A 15,438-nucleotide genomic window follows, 5' to 3' on the forward strand; every position below is an offset into this window, starting at 1 on the left:
CAAACTCTAGCAATTTAGTATCACTGGAGTTCCCCACCTCCACTGCATCTGCCCTCTACCCCCAAACACTCATTCTCAAATTTATTCATTATATAATTATTTTTGTCATCAAAAGAAATCACTTGGTACAACTTTGTTTAGATCCTATCCTCTAGTTTCTTTTTAATGCATATGGAAATTTTGATTTATTCTACTATATGTTATTTTCACAGTATTTTGTGTTGTTTACTACTCTTGAATATCTGCCTCTGAACAAGAAAATCCTTTTAATGATTTCAAATTAGGCAGACAAAACTGTTTTCTTTCCAAAACCTGTGAGAGTTATTGCATAAACAGATATGGACAGAGGAAGGAAGTACCCAGTCAACAATACTGAACAGCAGAATAAAGTCTGAATTCTTTGGCATGGCATTAAAATCCAACACAATTGGTCCATATCAATCCTCTTTAACTGTTCTCCATTCGCTCCCCATCATGAATTTTCTGAACATCACCATTTCCTCTGTTAGAACATATCCTGCTTATTTCCAACAATGATAACCAATGTGTGGGCACTGGCACCCAAACAGACCTGGAGTCAAAGCCAAGTTCTGCCAGGATGGCCTTTGGGCAAGCCGTAACTTCTTTGAGGCTCAACTTCCTCATCTTGTAAAATGATAAATATAAAAAACCTACCTCATGAGGTAATATGAAGATTAGATGTAACCCATGGAAAGCCCTCTGTGCAGTTCTGGACATACAGCAGGCATGCAATATAAAGTTATTATTTCTATTACTTCCCAGTTCTGTGCCTTTGCACGTGCTATTTGCTCTACCTGAAATGTTACCCTGTTCCCCTCTTCACTTGGAGAATCTTTCTTACCAACTGAGACCTAAAGCATAATACCACCTCATCTTGTGTAAAGCCTTTATTGACTTCCTTAATTAATGGCTCCCTTTAGGATTTTTTTTTTTTTTTTGGAGGGGGCGGCGGGGGGGAAGGGGGGCACAGGGTGGTGGTTAGAGACAAGTTCTCACTCTGTCACCCAGGCTGAAGTGCAGTGGCATTATCATAGCTAACAGCAGCCTAAAATTCCTGGGCTCAAGCAGTCCTCCTGCCTAAGTCTCCCAATCTGCTGAGATTACAGGTGAAAGCCACTATGCCCGGCCCATGGCCCCCTTTTCTGTGCTAGTTCAGTACTTTGCTCTTTTCTCCATCATAGTTGTTATTATACTAAACTCTAATTATTTATCTTTTTCCCTGAAAGATTAGAAGTTCCTTAAAGACTGGTGAATATTTTCTATCACACAGCACTGAGCCTGGGGCACACAACAGGCATTCAAATGTTTCTGAAGAAACATTTACATATAGATTCTTATAAAAGAATCTATAAAAAATGCTGCAGCATATGAGAGGAGTGACAAGGGCAAATGCTACAGAGAGGACAAATGGAATGAAAGAAGCTGTCACATCTGGCAATTAAGAGGTCACAAGTTTGGTGACACTGGTATAAAAAAAGGTCACAGGCAACCTTAGAGAGATGAATTTCAATACAGTAGTAAGAAATGAACAGTCAGCAGGTGAAAACGTTGCCTTTAAGAAACTGACCAATTATGGAGAAAAAACAGTAAGCTGAAGGTAAAGCAAAATTAAGGGAACATTTCTGCATGACAAGATGAACCAGGAGGTAGAGGCTGAGTATTTAAGTAAGAGGTAATAAAATAAAATCCTGATATGGTGGTAGTATTAGCCTGGTGGGGCCAGCAGCAGTGGGGGATATGCTAGATTCAGCTAGAGGAAAAAGGATGAAGTTGAAATGCAACTTAAGTTTTGAGGTAAAAGTTTTCTGGAAAGACTACATTAATGTTTTGATTTTTTGTAATGGGCTAGATGATCTCTAAAGACTTTTCCAGCTCAAAACATCCAGTTATGTAATTTTTAATGCCAATGAAATATCTCTGAAATCTATTCTTCCTTTCCTTTTCTACCACCATTGCCCTAGCAATCATTATTAGTATACTCTTACATGAGTACTCCCATTTCTCTGCTTCCTATACCTTTCCTCTATGTCATTACTTGGATTGATCTTCCCAAGCCATTGTTTTCTATGTTTTTACAACGTTTTACATATTTTAGACAGATTGATGGGGATACAGATATCTATGTATGGGTAGACATATATGCATTATAACATTTGTTTAGAAAAACATGGATTTGTCCCAATGCCACTGATATGAACTCATGTTAGGGAACAAGTTGAGAATAACACTAATTTTGCGTTTGCTTATGCTCAAATGCAAGAAATGCTCAGCAGGCACAGAAAACTGCAACCCAGTCACGTAGAAATATATGCATACACACCTCAAATATCTATCAGTTACCTCAGTTCACTGCATACGTTATGAGCTACACCCATCCACATCTGGTGTAACACTCTCACTCCAATTTCAGATAACCTTCCTCCTACCATTTTACAGTAATTCACAAGCTGGAATCCTTCTAACACACACTTTTTGAAAAGTTTAGGTATTTTTCAAAGTAAAGTGTCATATTTGTTGTAGTATTTATTTATTTATTAAGCATTTAACATGTGTGAAACTGCTAGTTTTTATTAGGTTTCTATCTTTTTAAATGCCATTGACAAAGTTTTTGAGTGTTATGCCCCAAACTCCATTTTCACATATGCCCTACAGTTTTTACTGTGCAATTTTGCATACCATGACTTTCAGGAACTTATTTGAGCTACAGCATACATACATTTATAATTACTCCAGCTCTAACCACCAATTTCCCAGTGAAATCAAAGGTTATAGAGGTTTAAAAAAAGAAAAAACCTCTGGTCATCCTTCACAATTATCTGAACCTATGAGACTCTTTCAATGGCACAAACACTTTTCCTGAGCAATGTTTCAGGAAACACAATATATGAAAAGAAAAAAATAGGCCAGGTGGAGTGGCTCACACCTGTAATCCCAACAACACTTTGAGAGGCCAAGGTGAGAGGATCACTTGCGTGTAGGAGTTCAAGACCAGCAACATAGTGAGACCCCACCTCTACAAACAAATTAAAAAATTAGCCCGATGTGGTGGTGCAAGCCTGCAGTGCCAGCTACTCAGGAGGCTCACGTGGGAGGATCTCTTTAACTCAGGAGTTTGAGTTTGCAGTGAGCCATGATCGTGCCACTGCACTGAGCCTGGGTGACAGAGACCCTGTCTCAGAAAAAGAAGAGGGGAGGGGAGGGGAGGAAAGGAAAGGAAAGGGCTATTTATCTAAGACTATTTATGGGCTAATCAAAAAGCCACATAGTAAGGCAGATAAGCAGTAAGGTCCTTTCCCAATGAAGTAATGGTTAAGTATTTTAATATCAAACAGCACAAAACACATGCATCCAACTGGACATGGTGGCTCATGCCTGTACTCTCAGCTGCTTGGTAGGCTGAGGCAAGAGGATCGCTTGAGTCCAGGAGTTTGAGGCTGAGTGATCACACGATAGTACTGCAGCCTGGGGAACAAGCGAGATCCCTGTCTCTAAAACATACAACAAAAAATATACATCCACCCCTATTTTTGAAGTTATAGAATAACATCATAAAAATACTCATGATGAGTGATTAAGTACACACACAAATCGATAGTGTGGTTCCATTTCTCAAGTAGATTCACAGAAATAAGAATAGAAACACAAATATTAATATGTATAAGATAACAGGTTTTTCTACCTTTCCTTGGATTTATTTCCATGAGGGAACTACAGTGAACACATTGCCTTTTTAACACATTACTTCTACTAGCAGAAAAAAATTAGGATTATATAAATTTGATTTGCATCAACTTTTGCTTACATTATAGGATATGGAGAAGTCTTTCAAGAATTTGAAACCTAAAAGTAACTTCTTTGATTATTTCAGCTAATATAATCGTACTTTTTATTCCTATTCCTCAAGCACCATCTTCTGAATGTTAACTCTGTTCTGACATTTACATTCTTTTTAAATACTACTAAAGATATTCTGGAAAAACCTCCAAAATAATAGAAAATCAGTTGATACTTTATGTAACCTGCAAATTCTAAAGTATTAAGTAGTTTGCTTACATGACCATAGATAAGCTTAGTCTGAAAGATGTCTTTTTAAGTTAATTTCATCTGTTTCAGTTCTGTATTTCAAACTGTATATTATTATGTTTATTTATCCTATTCTCTTAGTCCCCCTAGAGTTTTGTTTTGTTTGGGTTTTTCTGACCCAGGGTCTCACTTTGTCACCCAGGCTGTAGTGTAGTCGAGCAGTCACAGCTCACTGCAGCCTCGACCTCCTGGGCTCAGTTGATTCTCCCACCTTAGCTTCTCAAAGTGCTAGGATTAGAGGTGTGAGCTACGGCGCCTGGCCCCATAGAATTTATCATGAAGAGCCTGAAAACAAAGTTTCAGCTGCCACAGAATTGTAATCCACAATATAAATTCTCTCCTACCTGTTCACTTCAGCAAAACCTAACAAAATATTAATTTTCAGAACACAACTGCCCTATTTCTTCAACTACTTAAATGAGACTATCATTGAAAAATACACTGTGACCCACAAAATTTTGCTGGACAAAATCTCCAAAAACTATCACAGAATAAACATTTTACTAGTCAAATGACATGCTAAGATTTGAACTTGCTGGAGCTCTTTCTACCTTTGAAGTGTGTGATTTTGCTGCTTTTAGAATTTAAATATTCCTACAATTTCGTTCAGCCATGGTGCCCAGTGTATTTTTACATAGCCTAAGGAGAATGTAACAGGTGGCTGAGGCTCAATTCTGTACATGTAGGTATATGGCTATAACACAATTGCCTAAGATCTAAACAGAAAGTTGACTCAGCAGTTAACCAAATATGTTTAAAATCAATTGCCAGTCAAGGATGCCTATAGGTCTAACATGTAAGATTTGTAATCAATGGGAAAAATTTTTGCACTTGATAGTAGTTTGATAAGATGGCAAACACAATGCTTTAAAAGTCCGAGTTGCTAATTATCAAATACATTTATAAATGCAATTATATGCTTTCACTTAAAGATATGTAAAAATTAAAAATGAGTGAAAGTAAAGTTCTAATTACGCATTAACTATTTGAGGTGTTTCTGTAGTCTAGACCTGTCTAAATTCTGGAAAAGAGGCAAAGCAGACAGAGCATTGTGCACGAAGTATGTGACATTACATAAATGTTTAAAGTACTTGGAATTTCCAAGTAGCTCAACCTGTCTGTTAAAATATGCACAGTTTTTAATTGGAAGAAAAAAATGAAAATGTTTAACAACCTCATAGGAAATTAACCTATACAGTAACTACAATTTGTGATCTGGCCATTTTTATAACATTTTCACAAACATCATTTTATTTAATTCATGTAACAATCCTGTTAGATAATCAGTATTCATTTCATTTGATAGATCAGTAAACTAGTACAGGGTATTTAAGTTAGTTCTTCCCAAACTTTAGTGTGTACCAAAATCACTCAAGTTAAAATGCACACTCTCAGATAACATCCCTAACCCAGACTGGGGTGGATCCCAGAAATCTGCATTTTAAATAAATAGCACAAGTGATACTGGTAGATATGGTCCCCCCAGAAACATCTTTTAGGACACTGATTCTAGTACTGTAACTAAAGCGGTAAGCAGTGGAAACTCCTTTATTTTTTTTTTTTTACTCTGAATCAAAGTTCCCAAATGTTTAGATAACAGAGCTGTGCAGATCTCCATGAAAGATATGTAAAAATTTAATTAAGGTGAAAGTATTACACTCAGTTAAATTGTTAGTTTTTTGCAAAAGTAATCCAACTATTAGGCTGGTGCCATTACTTTCAATGGCAAAAACCGTGATTACTTTTGCACCAACCTAATAAATACCTATTATACTAAACTCCACTGCAAACAAATCGTAGTAGGTGCCCAAGTTTTAAGAAACTTAAAATTGAGGAGATCCTACCATAATTTCATTTTCTCTGTAAAGTGGGAAAGGCTGATATTAAATTATTTTAAGTTAATGGCTTCTCATAATTTGAATACCATATCACTTTACCGAAAGGAAAGCTAAAACTTAGGGACCAGGGGTTCTAAGAACATGATGAAAATATAAAAGCACTTAACAGCACACCGTGTGAATACTAAAAAACCACTGAACTGTGCACTTTAAAAGGGTAAATTTTATTGTATGTGAATTATATCTCAATTTTTAAAGAAGGAAAAGAGCACTGAGAAAATCTCAAACCCTAATATTTGCCAATAATTTTATACTTATAAAACATTATATCAACCTTGCTATTAAATGGCATAATTATTTTCTGGCACACATCATAGGTGCTAAAAAAAAAAAATGCAGAAATAATAAATAGCATAAATAGGCTGGATGCGGTGGCTCCTGCCTGTAATCCAAGCACTTTGGGAGGCTGAGGCGGGTAGATCACTTGAGGCCAGAAGTTTGAGAGCAGCCTGGCCAACATGGCAAAACCCCATCTCTACTAAAAATACAATAATTAGCTGGGCATGGTGGTGCACACTTGCAGTCCCAGCTACTTGGGAGACTGACACAGGAGAATTGCTTGAACCCAGGAGGTGGAGGTTGCAGTGAGCTGAGATCACACCACATGCCACTGTACTCCAGCCTGGGCAACAGAGCAAGACTCCATCTCAAAAAAAAAAAAAAAGAAAGAAAGAAAGAAAGAAAATAGTATAAACAGGCCACTAGCTTGATAATGATTTTAAATAAGAATTTTAATGCCAGTGTTTATATATTCATTTGTTCTCAAAATTTTCCATTGAAGTATCACTTTATCCATCTTCTATAAATAGGGCTATTTTTAAATTCTATAGTCATATACTAACAATTTAACACTAAAATATTCTTTGTATTTCTTAAACTAGGTATACAGTATGTAATACACTGAAGCGTAGTAAGATGGTTTATTATGCACAAGACTGTGAGTGCAGACTATCTCTAATCTACTTCTCACTACTGAAGCAAGTAACATACCTTCTCTTCCCCATTTTCCCACAGGGCTGTGGTGAGAATTAAATGCACTAACGTATGTCAAGTGCTTAGAACAGTGCCTGGCACTTAATAAGCACACCATAAATGTCATCTACTTTAATTATGTAATTATTATTTTTATGAGAAATGGCATCCCAGCTCAGACAACTCAGTACAAATCCTGATAATATTAAAATTTCATTTTACCTTACCAGTGAGCTCAAACATTTAGGAAAGCTGGGCTAATATCAGCCCAGGTTTTACACTAAACAGTCTCAGTGTTTACACTATATCTACCCCATTCACAAATCAAATTTTCTCCAACTCTGAGTCATTATTAGTTTCTCTCCTGACTCATCACACAGAAAGGTAGACAGTCTGGAGCATAATGGGAATAACAAAAGGCATTTCTTAATCCACCTGGATTTATTAAGTTTACTAAGTGGAACTTGTCCTATATAATGTTCAATAAATATACTAAATAATTATGAACTAACCTGTGTTCACTTAAAAGTGCTTTCTTGTATGTTAAATGCTCCTTTATCTTCCCTTTCACCAACACGAGTTCAAACTATGGAGTAGGTGTTATGACCCCATCTTGATAGAAAAACAATATATCACTTAAGTAAAATCAAAGATTCACATTTTCTGACCACTAGCCAAAAATAAATTTACATTTTGCCAAGAGCCCGGTGTTCAAAATTTTGCCACTCTATAGGTTAGAGGGTCAGAAGCAATCTCTGAGTCCACAAATTTGACCTGAAATTCTGTTCAATTCCACACCTTTACTGTTTTCCTCATTCAGATGTTTAAATTACTTAAGATAACCTTTAATAAAAAGTTATGTAAAAATCTAGGGAAATACGCTGAATAATGAAAAGTGGTTAATTTTTAAAAACTCCCCTTTCCCTAGATATATACATACACACAAAATACACAAAAATGTTTAAAATATTGCTCTATCAGTTACTTTCTATATGATCTTGAATCATTTAAGCTCTAAGTCTTCATTATCTCCTCTGGAGATAGGGATAAACAGTGTAACTACCACATGAGATTGCTATGAATTTCAGTACATAAAGCACTTTAGCCAACCACTAAAGCTAAACCACTTTAGCCAACCACTATTTTAAAACAGAAGTTTTAAATACTGTACATGTTAACTTTTATACTTAAACCAAAACTTCAGTGCCACCTCTACCTATTCAAAGATTACATTTTCTATGGCAACCATCTCCATTAACCCGTTCACACAACCCTACTCAATGGCAGTAACTTCACAAACACTCTGAAAACAAGTATGTAACTGCCTAGGAAGCTTTTTTTCAACTATCACTCCTCCTCCCTGGGTTAGGTACCCTGCTCAGGCACTAAGCTATACTTACTACTCTACTTTTCACATTTCCTTTTATTACCTGAGAGCACCTCGTGGGCAAGGCTTATGTCCTACTCATTTCTATACCCAGACTGCAGCCCAACAGTTGTTATCACTGACTCACATTTAAATCAAATGGGGAACTTATAAAAATATTAATACTTGGGATCCATCCCAGACCCATTCAATATTAGAGGGTGGGGAGAAGGGACAAAGAAGGCACGGAATTGAATTAGCATGAGCAAACATTTTTTTAAAGATCCTAACATGCTATCAATGTGCTGCTCAAGTTAAGAACCACTGCATGCTGATACTTAACATACTATACAAACAATTATGTACACATGTACATATGTGAGAACATATGTAAAAATATACAGGTACTGAAAAGTTTAAGACTCAGGTCAAGATTCTCATCCTCAATAGCTTCTCCCAGCCCAATCATCTCCCCCTTTTAAACACACACTATTTCCAATAAATAGTTACATGCTTCATTAAGATGGCTTTTAAACTGTTAACTCAGTACTTAAATTTTTTCATGTAATTACGCCTTATCCTTCTTCCTAGATTACAGCCTTGCTCCTTGAGAATATACACGGCCATGTTCTTGTTTTCTCCACTGCTTAAGGATAGTGTCTTTAACAGGTATGTAATAAACATTTGACTGATCTGATAAACACACACAAAAATTACTGGCAAGAAGTATGCCACGTCCAAATTATCCAATTTAGGTGAATTACTACCAAAAAATAGAAAATGTAAAAATTTAGAAAGAAGGATTTTTTTCTTAAATCTCTTAGTAAATTTTATCTCATTAAAGAAGCTCTGGATAGTTCGACTTTACCCATCACATGCAGTAACCACCCAGTTTCCTACCTCCCAAATAGTTAGTTTCAGTTTTTGACCTGGTTCCTTGCCTATAACTATCTTCTAGTCAATTCTGATATCTTTAGCTGCTGTCAGGTACCTTTATAACAGTATTATATATATACTCTATAACTAGTAAAGTGAGGTAATGAAAGTCACAATAAATGTATCACACAGATGTTTCATAAGTACTTCCTTGAAGGAACTTAATGTTTATCCACCATTAAAACAAGATCTCTACATACGAACTACATGTTAATCTACTAATACAAACTTGGTTGGGAATCATGTCTGAAAATAAGAGTCTTACTCGACATTAGATAAAATAAAGACTACTTTTGAATATAGAGAGATTGGTCATTTTCATCTTTTTACCTATTTTCATACCTGAAAAATCTGCAAAATATGTATGACTTTTTAAAACAGGGGTGCTAAATTAAATATTACACAAGAAACTCCACAGCAACTGGTATTCTCAATGTTGAAACTACTAGGAGAAATGGCACACAATTCTAAAAAAGCAACAATATAAACACATGAAAATGGCTCAGCTTTAAAGTTTTGCATCATATATTTTACCACTATTAAAATAATCTGAAATACATAAGTTGTTTTGAAAAATATGAAAATATGAGGAGGAGGTGCTCAAGAAGTACGTCTGTTAATTAGATACTGTAGTGAAACATTACTGTTTTGTTGGGTCCTACAGCTTGAAACGGACGAGAGCCATAGTTACCACTAAAAGAAAGCAGTCCTCAATTCCCTATTCAATAAAAAGGTTCAAATTCCACAGACAAAAAAAAAAAGGTACCCTTGGTTTGTTTAAGGAAGATTAAATTTAGGAGTTGCCAACACCCAAACGAAAAACATTCCAGAGTATTAGACTCCATTATAGTGGGAAGTCATCTACATTCTCAGCACTATGTTCTCTTACTCAAAGCAGGGGTATTAACAAAAGATGTTTCTTAGGATCTCACAAAATACACTCTACTTACTTCCCCCAGTAAACATTACCCTTGTTTAAAAGAAAAAAAAAGTACTTGAAAAATAATTTTAGCACATGCAGCCAGAAAAAAAGTGAAGTTTAACATCTGCCAAGATATTTCCCAAAATAAGACCCCTGTCAGATGAACAATGAGGAAAAGATTGAAAATGACAAATTCTTTTATTTGTCATCAGCTACTTTTAAAAATCAAGTTGAGGAATGTAGCTTTTCCAAAGCCTTGTCTTCAATTTCCCCTTAATCTTCATATTTTTAACTAAAAAAAAAAAAAAAATCTGGAAATTTGACTACCACTCTTATGAATTCCTTCTAAAGCAATTTAATGAATAACAGATCTTTTGTGCAAGTAGCAAACCGCAGAGGACAGTTTTGCTGGCTGATAAAAATCTCTGAAACACTCATATAAATACATCCTACAAAGACACACTATGATTTAACAGGTATGGAAATCATAATACTAAAAATTTAGGTATATTTAATATACACCCTAACTTACTGCAAATGCTTCTACTTAAACCACAATTAAAGTTAGTAAATTCGTAATAGTTACTTACTGGGTGGCAAAGTTGAGTAAAATTAGAAAGCCGGGAGAAGAAAAAGTGAAAGCTAAAGGGTCAATGAGAAAAAGATGCAACTATTTTAGGTGAAACAAGGTAGTTGAACCACTTCCTCAAATCCATGAGCTACTATCAAAGTAACCAAAACTTGTTTGAGATTGTTTTGTCTTGTTTCTGGTAGAGGGAGGTGTGATTACACACTTAGTAAAAATGTTTTACCAGTCACTCTAATGCAAGATGCTGCTACCTGCAGCAACGTTTCGAAAATGCTCAAAACTGCAAACAACCCAAAACAAACAAAAAACCCTACCACATACGTGTTTCAGACACAGTACTCAAAAAGAGATCGTCTTAGCGAACAGAATTGTGGGTTACTAAATCATCCCTATTGTCCTAAATATCACTCAGAAAAAAACTGTGTGTGTTTAGGAGAACAACTTATAAACAGTTGATTTATATATAAAATAGTGCATGTATTCATTTGGATATACTCATCTTGAGCTCACTGGAAGATAAAGCTGTCTTGGATATTGCTAAGGCCACATTTTCTTTACAGATGCTATTAAACATTGGTAAGAAAGGAGAAATAAACTGGTAACTTCACTTGGGCACGTGAGACCCTAGGGAACGTCGTCACCACCATTAATCAATTTTTCTAACTGATCAAGCATAAACAGCCAAGTCCAGGTGGCCAAGTCAGCCAAGTCCAGGTGGGCAAGTCCTGGAGCCACAAGTTGTCTTTCTACCACGGTAAAAAAGGATCCTGGATCTGAGACCTGGCCAGGAAGCCTGAAAAGCACGTGTCCTACTCTGAGTTTGGGGAACTTCCCAGGAAGCATTTGTTCAGAGTAAAACTCCATCACCCCCTGCCTGCCTAACTCGGTGAAGGGACAAGTACGAGCCAGGGGAGGAAAACTCTGGGCCCAGGGTAGCTCCCAGGAGGAAGACACCGGGAGGCAGCTGCCCGCCCCGGCCCGGCCCGGCCCGGCTGCGGCCCCCCCCCGGCTCACCTCTGCGGCAGGGATGTTGACCACGCCGGTGGAGCGCCTCTTCTCCCGCAGCTTCCTCTTCTCTATCTGCCCCTTGCCTTTCCTGGCACTGGGGCCCGAGCTCTTGCCCTTCTCCGGGACGCCGTCCGGCTCCTCCTCGTCACGCCGGGGCGGCGGTGCAGCCGAGGCAGAGGCGGCTGGGGGCTCGTCCTCCGACCGCCGCGGGCCGGGGGCCGCCCGGGTCAGCATGGCGGAGCCGACCGCGCAGTTCACGCCCCCGGGACCGGGGACGGCAGGTGCGGCCGGCGCGCCGCCCGGGAGGTTGTTGTTGAGCTCGTTGGCAGCGGCGGCCACCGAGGTGCCCAGAGCCCCCGCGGGGGTCTTCCCAGCGGCGTCGCTGCTGCCCCCTCCCGGGGGGGCCGGGCCCGGGGGGTTCTGCTTGGCGCGCATCTTCTCGCGTTTCGCCTTCCACTCCTCCAGGAAGTCTGTGGTGCTGCCGCCGAGGCCGCTGCTGGTTCGGTAGCCACCGGTCGCCATATTCCCAAAGGGGCCGGTCGGGCTCTCACCTCAGGCCGCCCACCAGGGCTCCGGACGCTGCCTCCTCTTCCTTCCTGCGGCCCCAAGGATGCCAGGAGACGACCTCCAGGAGAGGGACGGCCGCCGCTCCCCCAGCAGCCCGCAGGGCTGAGGTGAAAGACAAAAGGGGGCGGGTAAGGGAAGCGTAAGATCCCCGCCCGACCCGAGGGTCTGCCCCCGGGCTGCGCCCCTCGGAGTCCTCAAGCGCGCCCACCCGTCCCTACCGGCCAGCAGCCGCCGAGTCCCCACCCTGCAAAGTTTCTCCCACGCACCTACAGTACGGACCCCGACGATCGCCGCCCCTAGAAGGGAGGAGAGAGGACTGACCCCACCCCCAAGTCGGCCCGCCAGCCCCATCCCCACCAGGGTCCGCGCAGGCGGCGGTCGAGGTACTAGGGCCAGACCCGCCACCTGTCGGCTCGTCGTATCGCCTGCTCCGCGCTCTGGCCACCGCCTGTCCGAAGTCCCCGCCAGCTACAACCCCACTCCCAAGGCGAGGCGCGGAGCTCCTAGCTGGTTCGCAGAGGAGGCGGGGACCCAGCTGTTCCGCCGAGCGTGGAAAGGACCGGGTGTGAGCGAGCAGCAGAGCAACCCTTACCTCGGAGGAGCTTGTAGGGGACTGGGCGTGGGGCTGGGATCCGACGTCCAGGTGTGCCGAAGCTGGCGCGCGCTCTTCCGCCGCGCGGAAAGTGCCGCGACAAACTCGCGGTGCGGAGCTCCAGGCAATCCCAGGACAGGAGGGAAGGAGAAGAGGGAGGGAGGAAGGGAGCGAGGGGCGGGAAGGGAGCCGAGCGGCGCCGAAGCACGAGCGGAAAAGGCCGAGGCGGCTCTCGAGGGGCGCGGCGCGCAGTGGGAAGGGTCGTGGCAGCTTACGCCCCGCCCCCGGCGCTCAGGTGCGCGGCGTCGCGTCCGGCCCGCCGCTGCAGCCCGCCCCGCGCCCGCCGAGCTCTGCCCCGCACCCGCCGCCGACCACACCGCGCCCGCCGCGCTCCGCCCGCGGCTGGCGGGTTGGACCGCACATTCCTGGGCTAGCAGCCTCGCGGCGTCCGGCCTCCCGGCGCCTCCGACTCCGGGGCGGGAACAGCACTCCACGCCCTTCTCCTTGCTTGTCTTCTCCGCCTCTCTCTTCTCCCACCACTCTTCCTTTTAAGTACAAGACAGTATTATTTGAGAGAAAGTCTCGAACGCTGCTGGCTAAGGGGAAAAGTGCGATAACTTGTGATGATTCAGGGAATGACTAGACAGGATGGGAAAATACCCACGTGTCTCTTTTCCTAGTCGCTGCTCCCTTTTCAGATGTACTAGGGCAGCGGGCAGGAGAATAGAAAAACCTGAAACAAACCCAGCACCCTCCTTCTAAGAAAACTGCGGTGTCCTGGTGAAAAGGGTAGGCTAAGAGGAAAGACTAGTATCTTAGGGTTGCGGGAGAAAAAACTCAGTTCGACAGTTTATTGTATTGGCGATTCCAGTCTTGGAGTTTTCCCCTTAACCCTGTCTCTGCATCTCCTCTTTACAGAGAATGAATTTAGCAGCAAAGCTCCCTACCAAAGTACTAACGCTGCACTGATGCTAATTTGAGATAAGCTGGGACAGTGATTGTCTCTATTTTTTCATTATTAATATGCCAGAGGCTTATCCTCTAATGCAAGTCATCTAAAGTTTCTGGATCAGAGCGGGGTGGGCTGCCACTGACGCACCTAAGACTGACCTTTCTATATCCAAGTAATGTCAGGGTACATCATTGTGGGAGGCTACAAATGCCAGGTCTCCATTTTGTAAAAAAGTAGGAGAGCCCTAAGTCACGCTCTTACCTAACATAAACCTTTCTTCCTACTTAATATTCCTGTTTTGCCCAGGTAGCACATGGTGAGTGAGCAATCAGTGTTTGCCTGCAACAGAACTGGGAACAGAAGAAATTGATTCACATGCTCTGTATTTCTCGGGGAAAGACAGTTTTGGTCTTTGGTCTGGCTGTTGTGGGAAACATGGAGAGAGTTCTGGAAAAATCCTTAGAAAATTAAAAGCTTTTCTTGGGAATAGGTCTAAAAGGCTAAGTGGCTGTTTACCTAAGCTAGTACCAACCCCAGTGTGCCACCTGAAATTTCTCAATTACATATTCATTAGTTTGTTTTCTGAGTTTTAAGGAGAGTAAGGGAGGCTGGGACATTAAACGTATTCACATTAATATGCTTTGTAACTTATCAGAGGACTTTTCTCTTGGAAGGGCTGCAGGATATAGTGGAAAGAGGGTATAGTCAGCTAGCTGAGCGATCTTGGGCATGTTTACATTATCTGGTCCTCAGCTTTCTGTACTATAAAATCAGCAAAAATTACTTTTTTTTTTTTTTGAGACGGAGTCTCGCTCTGTCACCAGACTGGAGTGCAGTGGCCGGATCTCAGCTCACTGCAACCTCCGCCCCCCGAGTTCAAGCGATTCTCCTGCTCTCAGCCTCCCAATTACATTATATTTAAGCTGTCTTAAGAACTGACACTGCACATAAAATGTGCTTGATTCGAGGAAGGCACTCAGTAAACATAGTCCCTTCTAGGGACTTAAAGTCCTTGGTTTCTAAGAAGTGTATGGGAGAAGAGGAAATTAAAACAGATGGGATATTGAATATACAATATCAACCTAAAAACGATAGACTTTGAATGAACTAGGATAACACGCCACATAAATTTATCACTGCATGGCTTAGACCAGTTCTCTTAGTATTAATAGGTTCTGAGTCAGGAATTTTGGCTACTACTGACTTGTGTGGCTTTGGGCAAGTTGCTTAACTTTTGTGCCTCTGTTTACTTACATATAAAATGGGGATAATAATACTTCCTACATTGTGCGAGTGTTGTGAAAGTGCCTGCAGTCCTCAGATAAAAGGTGGTATGTGAGTACCAGAGTAGGTATTATTAGTCCATAAAGTGCCCTAGGAACCATGGATGAAAGAGATTATTGAGGTACAAAGCTCTGTGTTTTGTTATTATTATCATTTATTATACCTTTTGTCTTTACCATTCTCAATATTCCCGAAGATATATTTCACAGCCAGACTGCTTCCAACATTGCACCGAGGTATTTAGCTGA

The 15,438-nt window shown here is 40.9% G+C and overlaps 1 protein-coding gene across 2 annotated transcripts in view; it reads right to left on the reverse strand.

Moving 5' to 3' along the window:
* The window catches only part of PAWR (pro-apoptotic WT1 regulator), a 103,224-nt gene extending 90,390 nt beyond the window's left edge, over positions 1–12,834 (reverse strand). For both annotated transcript variants that reach the window (XM_063646518.1, XM_054443818.2), the window contains exon 1: positions 11,802–12,834. In XM_063646518.1, the coding sequence (XP_063502588.1) occupies positions 11,802–12,317 (516 nt within the window). In that variant the 5' untranslated portion in view covers positions 12,318–12,834. The remainder of the gene's footprint in view (positions 1–11,801) is intronic.
* Positions 12,835–15,438: the final 2,604 nt, after the last annotated feature.

This window comes from Pongo pygmaeus, chromosome 10, assembly GCF_028885625.2.
Source record: "Pongo pygmaeus isolate AG05252 chromosome 10, NHGRI_mPonPyg2-v2.0_pri, whole genome shotgun sequence".
Taxonomy (NCBI): Eukaryota; Metazoa; Chordata; class Mammalia; order Primates; family Hominidae; genus Pongo; species Pongo pygmaeus.